The sequence below is a fragment of the Sitophilus oryzae genome, unplaced genomic scaffold, assembly GCF_002938485.1.
Source record: "Sitophilus oryzae breed Bouriz unplaced genomic scaffold, Soryzae_2.0 scaffold_54_pilon_pilon, whole genome shotgun sequence".
NCBI classification, from domain to species: Eukaryota; Metazoa; Arthropoda; class Insecta; order Coleoptera; family Curculionidae; genus Sitophilus; species Sitophilus oryzae.
Genome location: NW_022147140.1, coordinates 511,622 through 521,801, shown reverse-complemented (window position 1 = coordinate 521,801; position 10,180 = coordinate 511,622). Strand labels below are relative to the sequence as shown.

Sequence of the window (10,180 nt, the reverse complement as noted above, 5' to 3'; positions counted from 1 at the left end):
AAAACAATATGACCAGATTGAACGTACGGGGTCTAGAGAACAACAATACCGCCGACGCCCTCCGGGAAGCCATCAAAGAATCACTTCCACCGATAACTTCAATCTCAATCTTGGAAGCTGAACAAGGTTGGATACAATTAAGGGATGCGATTCATAAAACCAGCGAAGCAGTACTGGGAAAGTCGAACAAAAAGAAACAACCAGACTGGTTTAACGAAAATCAACCGCATATACAGGTTTTGTTGGAACAAAAGCATAGAGCACACGAAGCAGTCACTGAAAATCCACATAATCCAAGACTGGTAGACAACTTTAAAGCAGCCAACAACACACTTCGAAGAGAACTGCGCCAAGTAAAGGATAAGAATAAAGGTGGTTAGAAAAAGCGAATCAGATTCAGGAGTACGCCACGCATCACGATTATCGTAAATTTTTTGAGGCTGTAAAAGAAGTATACGGTCCAACCAAGAAGGTAAGCTGCCCAATCATGGCACAAAATGGCGAACTTCTAAAAGAGGAAGAACAAATCCGAAATCGCTGGAAAGAGCATTACAGCCATATCCTTAACCAAGAAAACAACCCCAATATGGAAGCACTAAACACAATACCTCAGTATAACAGCCTCGATGTATTAGACATCCCAATAACAGAACAGGAAATAGAGATCTCCATAAAACAGCTTAAAAACAACAAATCAGCTGGCTGTGACGCGATTCCGGCGAAAATCTATAAGTGTGCAAGTAAAGAACTTATTGGTCATCTTAAGGCTCTCTTCGATGTCGTATGGGAAAGCGGAGAGGTACCTCAGGACTTTCGCAACGCGAATATAGTGAATATATTTAAGAACAAAGGAAGTGCATCAGACTGCGGAAATTACCGGGGAATTTCACTATTGGCTATCGGCGGAAAAATTCTTGCAAAAATTATGTCAAACCGCCTGCACCCATACATAGAAAAAATCCTTCCAGAATCGCAAACGGGTTTTCGTACCAACCGCGGCACCGTCGATTCCATATTTTCCATCCGTCAACTACAGGAAAAAGTAAAAGAGCAGCAGTCTAAACTTTATGTTGCATTCATCGATCTAACAAAAGCCTTCGACTCTGTGAACAGAGATGCACTTTGGGCAATTATGAAAAAGTTCGGAGTACCCAACAAATTTCTTACTGTGTGTAAAAGCCTCCATAACAACAATAAGTCCAGAGTAACACATCATGGATCACTGAGCGATCCATTCCTAACAAATACAGGAGTTAGGCAGGGATGTGTCTTAGCGCCTCTCCTATTCAACATATTCATGGCAGCGCTCTCCATTATAGTGGACAGCAAACTGCAGGAGAGAGGATTGGGCATTAGATACAGATACGACGGCGGTCTGTTCAATATAAAAAGACTCAGGGCAAAAACACGTACAAAATTCATCACAGAACTCCAATACGCTGACGACTGTGCTCTAGTTGCAAACACGGTACAACAATTACAAGAAATGTTGAACACATTTACCTGGGCATATGAGGCTTTGGGCCTTAAGCTAAACATCGACAAAACCAAAATCATGTGCACTCCCCCGGAAGATCACAACAATGCTATAAAAATCGGAGAAGAACTATTGGAATATGTGGCGGAATTCAATTACCTTGGTAGTTTGATTTCGGAAAAGGCCAATATTGACTCTGAAATTCAGCACAGGATTAGTAGCGCTTCAAGGGCATTCTGGAAATTAAAAGACAGGGTTTTCTACAATCATGACTTGAGTACCAAAACAAAACTTGCAGTGTACCGAGCAATTATAATCCCCACCATGTTATATGGGAGTGAAACCTGGGTGCCGTGTCGCCGACACATAAACGCATTAAACAAGTTGCAACAGAGACACCTTAGACAACTCTTAAGAATCCAGTGGTTCCATCATGTCTCAAACGTATCGGTCCTTGAAAAAGCTAACTGCGAGAGTATTGGAGTCATGGTTACAAAATCCCTCTTAAGATGGGCTGGTCACGTATGCAGGATGCAAGAAAATCGCATACCAAAATCTCTGTTTTACGGTGAGCTTGTTTCTGTAATTGTAGCCTTGCTAAACCTATATCGGTATTTAAATTCCCCCTCGCTAAACATTTCTATTGGATTTCCTGCATCCCTTATATATCGTTTTGGAACTCGAAGACGATTTTCTTATTCCACATGGTCCAAAATATCCTCAAACTCATCTAACATATTCAAAACTGTTTAATCAGACAAAACGAATTTACAAGGGATTTATTTTGTTTACTAAAAAAGTTAGGTTAAGAAACTATCCACAGATCACATAAATTATCCAAAATGAAAATCGCAATCTCCAAAATGACGTTTGCTCGTGTATTCTGTGGATTCCGCTCTCGAGAGCCCAAGACCGTCTTGGCGTCTCGAGATGCAACTATAAATACGGGCCTACGTCTTTTCCCGTTCATTAACTACATGAAAACTACGTTAATAAACTATGTATAGATATTATGAATAATTTTGCTTTATATAAGGGGTCTAAATAATATGATGTGTGAATATTATATTTAAAGCCTATTTCTTCTGTTTTCTTAAATACATTGTGTTTTCTAAAGCTTCAACTTATTATAACCTCAACTCAAACCTTTGATATTTGAAAGTTACATACATAGGTTACATAAACTACACCCTCTACATAAACTACATTAACTACATGTAATGTAGTTTATGTAGTTTTTAAAAGTAACATGTAGTTTTCCGAACCCTGCTCTTCATTTCTGAGCTACAGTGTCTTTTTGAAAATTTTGCAATTTGGGACACTCCCTGTATTTCCGTTGTTATGGATGATATCGAGAAGGTGAAAACTGATTCTTGTAGAACTTTTTGCGTGGAATACAGTGGCGTCTGTTTTTCTACGAAAATAATAGTTTTCAAAATATGAACTAAAGTAAAAGCTAAAGTTATGTTTTTTCAAATGGAACACCCTATAATATATTTATAAATCATATGATCCGCCTTGCCATGAGCTTCTCAAAAATATGAACCGTGATAAATAACAAAAAATCAAAATGGTATTTACTAAAATAGTCATACACATGTTATATTTTTATTTGGAATTGAAATATTTTACTTTTGAACTGTTGCCACTGAATCTCTGAATATATTTTTCTTTTTAGTATTGAAAATACTTCTGGCCGCGTTTATATGGGACCCATCTTTGAAAAAACGACATGCTAGAGGCGACATGGAGTTCAATAACCTGCCTAATCAACTTGTCAACACGAAAGTCGATAGCTGAATAGAACAAGGCCGTCCGAGGGCCGAAATGAGGTCTTATTAGTGTGGGCCAAATTAACTGACCAACTATCAGTAGAATTGAGCGGGTAGACCATTATTAAAGGAGGGTTCAATTCCAAGAATTTTTCCCTAACCTGCCTTCATATTTTCTCTAGTAATAAAAGAAAGAGGAAACCACCATGTGTAAGGAGTGAAGCAACTGAAAAAGTTTCTAATTCAAAAAGTAAAAGGTCTGCCTATTAATCATGTTGAAAATCAAACTTCAGAACCTAACTTTGAGAATGAGAATGAAATTCTTCGCGGATATTACTAATGTGCCAGTTGATGTTACAGACAGTAGAGTTACTATGTTCACAAATTTGAAAAATAGTTTGCATATGTCAGATTGTAAATTTATTATAAAAATTATTTAGATTTTTGACTAGCCGTCGCAAGACGCTTTTTCATTGAGGAATAATAAGAAATAATTTGAAAATTATTGTATTGTGGTTGATACTTTTGATTGTGTATATAAACCATTTAGAATAGTTTTTATGAATATGAATAAGCTCTTTAAATTAATATGTAGGTATATTGTAGCTAGGTATTTTTTTAGAATGCATTTTTTTTAAATTGTAATTTTTTGTGTTCTTGATATAATATGATGTTCCTGTTTTATTTTTTGGCATAGTACATATAGATATTTAATATCTAAGTGCTAAATTGTATATTAAATTTATATATTGTATATTTTATTTATTAAATTTAGTGGAATTAGTTAATAGAAACAAAAGTTGTAATGTATTAATATTGCTAAATAAATATTTATATGATGAAATAAGTCAGCGTATATACATATTCACAACTCTGTATTTTTGTGCTTTTGAAATAAACTGAGTACATTATTTATTCATTAATATTTTATTTACAAACCTACCTTATATTAATAAAGTGAATATCAATAGAAAAACCTTTACAATTATTAGGTGACATTGAATATAATATATCTTGAATTTAATTGTCTACGAAACAGTGACAATTTGCAAAACTTTGCTAATGACATTAAAACTTACAATTCAACGCTAGAAAAAACGCTATTGAACACAGGAAACGTTTCAGCTCAATATACCTACTCTCTAGTTTCAGCTATAAAAAGTTATGGAATAGATAACACCGATCAAAGGGTGCAATGGTAACGTTCGTCTTCAGTTTCCATTTATGATTAAGTTATTCCTGATAAAATACTCTTAATTTTCGTTATTCAATCTGTCAATCGCCATAAAACCACTACTAGTTCGAAAGATTTTAATGTTTATTAAAATGGTATCACACTAAACTGCATGTAAACATGTCAATTTCAAATGTTTTAATGAAAAACTATGAACCTTTAAACTGCATCAACAAAACTATTAATAAAACACTAACACAATCACACCATAAACTATTTCATTCGCATTTCTCATCAAGAAACAATTACTGTTTACATCAAATCAAAGGTTGAACTGGTGATAAATTTGTTGCTGGAACTTCTATCTTTTTTGTACAACAGTTCTAGGGAAGATTTATTTTAGCAGCTTATATGTTTCTTCGGTCGTGTATGCACTAAAAAGAACCACATAATAAAACATTTTTATAATATCAACTTAGGAAAAGGATATATTAAACCGGCATCTAATATAACCTAACTAACTTTTCAAACTCAAATTTAAGGTTTTGTATTCACAATTTTAGCCACGCACATTGCTCAATTAGAAAAACCACGTTTCTAAAAGCTAACTCTGGTAAAAATATGCCCAAATATTAACTTGGCTCTATAATTTATAACAAAATAGTTATTCTTGCCATAAGAAGCTGTGTATTTCTAGTATCCCAATCATCACAAGCGCCCCTAACGGCGATTTTCGAACTTCATTTAGATCTCAAAAACTGGGCCCATAATTTTTGCGTTCGATTCGCCTCCTCCTTTTAGACTCCATAGACAAAAACAATGCTGTCCTTGTCTAGGCGGCCATACTTGTCGTGAGGAGAATGACAGGAATGACACTAATGACTGTTTCCAATTTTCGTATTTCACTGTCACCCCCCTGGTTGTACCAACTTATTTCTTTGTAAAATAAAATAAACTACTTTGAAATTAAAATGACAGACACATCTATCACTGTCAAGGTCAAGGATCTTCTCGTTGGACAGACTATGCGTTAAACATAACTGAACATAACCCATCGTTAACTTAAAAAACTAAATTCAACATATCATTTTAAGCACAAATATGAGTAGAAAAGAAGCACTTTCTACATTTATTCAGCAAATTCATGCCAGACCAGTTGTGGTTAAACTCAACAGTGGGGTAGACTACAGAGGTAGGCGGTACTTAACAAACTACATCTTAATAATTAATAAAATTTTTGATAGGTGTTTTGGCTTGTTTAGATGGCTACATGAATATTGCTTTAGAACAGACCGAAGAGTATGTTAATGGTCAGTTAAAAAACAAATTTGGAGATGCATTCATAAGAGGAAATAATGTTCTATACATTAGTACACAAAAAAGGCGATATTAACTAAAGATTAATTTACTTAATGTTAAGATATATACATACAAATAAACTTATGAGGTAAATACATTATTTTATTAATATCTTTTGAATGGTATTTCCTTGTACACCCTGTGCTACATGTATTGGAAGGGTGGAATACAATCTTATTGGGAGACTCCAAACCATTGTTTCAATAGGAACCTCGGAGGGGGCTTGCCAATAATTTTCCTCTAAACTAGTGGGATGTAACCCTTTTTGTACACTGGTTACGAATTCAAAATGTAGTCGCCATTTTAATGAGACTGAAAATAAATTTATATAGTACATGGGGTAAGAGACACTGTATAAACAGCCCATTGTACCTAAATCTGTTGTGAAAGCAGGTGTAACATGTAATGGAATAGGCAGTATCAATTGGGTATACTTGTAGCCTAAACATACTTCATGTTGTTTACTAAAAGTTATAACTCTAACTTGTTTTGATTTTTCATTTGTTGGATCTAAAGTAGTCTCCTCTTCACATTGTAGTGACACTGAAACTTGCATACAACTAACTGTAGCTATAGTAAAGTCAAATGTTCCTGTAACATCAAACTTTTAAAAAATATATATCATCTCAAAAATATTCGACTATTACCAATAATATCTTCTCCAAGTTTATAAGCAGGTTTAAATAAACAAAATCTAGCAACTTTACCCCAAATATTTGATATCATATAAAAATTAGGATTTCTTCTTGCAGTTATATTCTAAAATAATAAAAAAAATTAAAAATTCAAGTTATTTGACTTTGACCTACTTGTAAACTTTGCAATGCCAAATCTATTGGTTTCTCTTTTTGTCTTATCTCTAAAAATGGGTTTGTTGGAGTTAGTTCCTCAGTCGTTTCATTACACAACGCTCCAGCCTCATTTAATATAGCTTCAGCTAAAGGCAGTACTCTTATTGGTACTCTCAACAGTTTAACTGGATTATTTACTCGCTGAGTACCAATTATAATCTTGTATGAGTACTTTACTAACTGTCCTCGATATGAAGGAGGTGAATCAGTAAGAATTTTCTCTCTGTAAACAACTAAAACAATGTATTTTAAAGTAATGATTGTTATAAGTCAATTATATCCCTTTACATGTCTTGGACTGTCCAGGTGATAATCTCAAATCACAGAAGAGTATTTTGGGCTTTGTAAATTGTTCAACCCTTGAATTATCACCCCCTACTGTACTCAATGCTGTATCTCCTGAAACAATCTGCTTAATTTTTAAACCCTCTTTATATTTTGAAATTTTTGAATCCGTGAAGCACTGGCATTGTATTTGAGCTGAAGCCCAAGCAAGACTTTCAAAAACATCTGCATGGCTTTGAGAGACCTGAAAATAATTTAGGTAATGCAAGCATAGTAGGGAAGTACAAGTATAAACAAATACCTTGTGAGTAGGCGATACAGGATGGCTAAAGGAAATCAGGCATTCTACTACTTCGCCTTGTAAGAATACATGTCCTCTAATAAGTTTAGCAGTAACTTCTATCATTTTTTCTTAGGATGGGTATTTAAAATAATGGTAATTATTGGAAAAACTGGGGTAAACTCGACCTTTATCATAAAAATTTGGATGCTTTTCAGATATAACACCCTCCGAATTTTGTACTTTCCGTAAAAATCCGTAAATGATAATTTTTAATTCTAATGTAAATATATAAATAAATGTTATTATTATTACAATTTTATATACTCATAATACTTTCATTTCACAATCTTCATTATCCTTCTTACCTTAATTTTGGATATCAAGTCTGAAATTATAAAATTAATTATAGAATTTGTATTATTACCAGAGCTATTACTGATTAACACTCAAAAAAAAATGTTTTCAACTCACAGTTTCAACCATAAAATAATAAATACAACACAGAATATACTAACGAAAAAGAAGCCCAAGTTCCTTGTAATAAATCGGTTCCATTTTCGTAACGCCATCTCTCGACATAGCTGACATTATAGGTTAGCCAAAGGGGTGCGGGGCCGGGGGGAATTGTAAAATACACTTTTTTATTTTATTTTTATTCACTATTTGCAATTTTATTTTTAGTGAAAATATTATGTGAAACAAGCACATAATATGTCTTAAAAATAAAATTACAAACAGAAACAAAAGGAATTAAATAATCTGAAAATCTACAAAGTTTATTGATAAAAAAGTTAGGCTATGCAAATTGATAAGTATATTAAGTATAACCTCTTTGGTATAACATTGTTAAACAAACATTAACAAATCATAACATATCAGATCATAGAACTAAGAAAAGTACTATTGCATAAAAACAGGTGATACAATACTTCAAAATTAATTTTAACATAATATCAAAACCGAAAAATCAAACTGCAAACACAACCACACTTATCACAACAGAAATTAACACACACTTCCGCGGCAAATGTCCAAGAAAGACTGATCCACAGACTGATCATTCTGATTGGTCCTGGTCCGGTCGTAGCTCACGTCGTATTGTCGGTAAGCAAAATCCCTGTCCAAAAATTTTGACGATCAGCGCCATCATCCGTCATACCTGGGAAACTTTATTGGAACTATTTTAATATTTCACTTTACATGGTCTCTGAATAGTTAAGAGAAGTGAGAACGAATATTTCTTTTTGATATAGAGGAGCCAGATTATTTGGATTACGATAGACAAGATTGCCTCATTTTGCTGAAATTTATTTCCGTTTCCGAGCGACGAGTTGAATTAGGAGTTGTAAATGAAGAGAGCTACCTTTTCAGTATAATGACAACAAAAATATGATTTAATTGAACAATAAATATGTGAATCAACACACCAGCATATAACCAATAAACTATTTATCAATATCAAATATTTAAATAATATCAGAGATGTTGTGTTGTGTGAATTAGTAAAGTAATTAGTGAGCTGACTTTACAGAAACTCTGAAGATGCATAACAATATTACTGGCATAAAACTAACACTGAAGTAGGAAGGGTAATTGAACTCATGCACCTGAATCAAACAGGCAAAAACATAAATATATATAAGATTTCGTGAATTCTCAAATCAAACAGGACTTGGAAATGTGAAAATAAAATGAATAAAAATATGATACATAATACATTCAATACCCTCACTTGCATTTCAAAAAATAATCTACATATAGATTTATACTATTGCTATGAAAATACATGTGATAATCATATTTTCGAAATACCCCGTAGGTTTCATCGTAGGTTATTAATAAGCTCAATAATCATATTCTATCATCTCTGTTAATTGTTGTGTCACGATTGCCTTTAAAGAGATAGGGTTCTGGCGGACATCCTTGCGATCTTTGTTTAAAGGTGTCGAGGTGTCGAAGTTAATATATTACCTATTTTTATAATATGGCCTTATTGTTTCCATATTACACGTAGAAATTAAAAGATTTCATCATTTTTCTTCATGTAATTAATATGTCATATATACTTTATTACAGTCAATTAAGGAACTTTTATATCAAAAATATCTAAATTTATAAATTTCAGCCGAAATATCAGAAATATATATCAGAAACAAATCTCCAATGAGATGGCAAAATTAATATGCTCGATCTAGAGGTCTGGAGTCATGATTAATAAAGACAAAGACATCGTATAAATAATTTGTACTGGATAGAATATAGAATATTCAGATTTTTGTTTCCAGGACAGTCTAGAAGGCCATGCTTCCAGTAAGTGACAGTAAACCGGAAAATTCAAAACAGTTGTGGCGCGGTTCTACCCAGGCGGTGAAAGCATGTGGCCCTTAGGATCGTCCCAGACAAAATCTGAATATTTCTATATGATTTCTGTCACTCTCTGCTACGGAACATTTTTATGCACGTCATGTCCTGTTCTTTGTCTCTTTGTCTGTGTAGTCAACGTGTCAGCCCCGAGGCCTCTGCAAGGTCGGGCGCCATTTCACTTTTGCCGTTTAGATTTTATCAAGCTTGCTCTGATATTTCACGGAAATTTATAAGTACAAATATGTTTTGGATATAAAGTTCCTTGTTAACACTTCTTTAATAAAGTATATACATATTAATTACATGAAGAAAATGATGAAATCGACGTTTCTTGCGTGTAGTAGGCAGGTTCGGAAAAACTACATAAATATTTTAAAATTCATATAAACTAAGCATTACATGTAGTTAATGTGATGTATGTAGTGGGTGTAGTTTATGTAACCTATGTCAGTCATCAAAGGTTTGAGGTGAGGGTTATAACAAGTTGAAGCTTTGTAAAACATAATGAATTTAAGAAAACAGAAGAAATATGGCTTTTAAATATAATATTTACATCATATTATCTCTATAACACCTCATACAAAGGGAAATGATCAGCAATATCAATACATAGTT

General features: G+C 33.3%; 1 protein-coding gene and 2 long non-coding RNA genes across 4 annotated transcripts; 1 reads left to right on the top strand and 2 right to left on the bottom strand.

Moving 5' to 3' along the window:
* Positions 1–3,722: 3,722 nt before the first annotated feature.
* Positions 3,723–5,233, bottom strand: LOC115886971. The gene is made up of 2 exons (XR_004050980.1): positions 4,946–5,233; positions 3,723–4,857 (listed from the first exon to the last, which is right to left on the bottom strand). It is a non-coding gene; the product is annotated as an uncharacterized LOC115886971 (long non-coding RNA).
* Positions 5,234–5,420: 187 nt separating this feature from the next.
* On the top strand, positions 5,421–5,891 carry LOC115886959. Its single transcript, XR_004050974.1, has 2 exons — positions 5,421–5,615; positions 5,668–5,891. It is a non-coding gene; the product is annotated as an uncharacterized LOC115886959 (long non-coding RNA).
* On the bottom strand, positions 5,813–7,702 carry LOC115886958 (RAB6A-GEF complex partner protein 2). 2 transcript variants are annotated; one of them, XM_030906286.1, is made up of 8 exons: positions 7,673–7,702; positions 7,567–7,586; positions 7,220–7,476; positions 6,922–7,162; positions 6,592–6,866; positions 6,430–6,541; positions 6,155–6,373; positions 5,813–6,094 (listed from the first exon to the last, which is right to left on the bottom strand). In XM_030906286.1, the coding sequence occupies exons 3-8, from the start codon at positions 7,322–7,324 to the stop codon at positions 5,880–5,882; spliced, it is 1,167 nt and encodes a 388-aa protein (XP_030762146.1). In that variant the 5' UTR covers positions 7,325–7,476; positions 7,567–7,586; positions 7,673–7,702; the 3' UTR covers positions 5,813–5,879. The 2 variants fall into 2 exon arrangements, with proteins under 2 accessions (XP_030762146.1, XP_030762147.1); XM_030906287.1 differs by lacking the exon at positions 7,673–7,702 and adding an exon at positions 7,638–7,652.
* Between the last annotated feature and the right edge of the window lie 2,478 nt (positions 7,703–10,180).

Bases quoted from the DNA above. Each gene is read 5' to 3' on its own strand.
- LOC115886958 (XM_030906286.1), bottom strand. From the start codon at position 7,324: ATGATAGAAGTTACTGCTAAACTTATTAGAGGACATGTATTCTTACAA. The intron at 7,163-7,219 runs GTATTTGTTTAT...AATTATTTTCAG, and splicing joins CTGTATCGCCTACTCACAAG to GTCTCTCAAAGCCATGCAGA. The intron at 6,374-6,429 runs GTAATAGTCGAA...TTGATGTTACAG, and splicing joins ACTTGGAGAAGATATTATTG to GAACATTTGACTTTACTATA.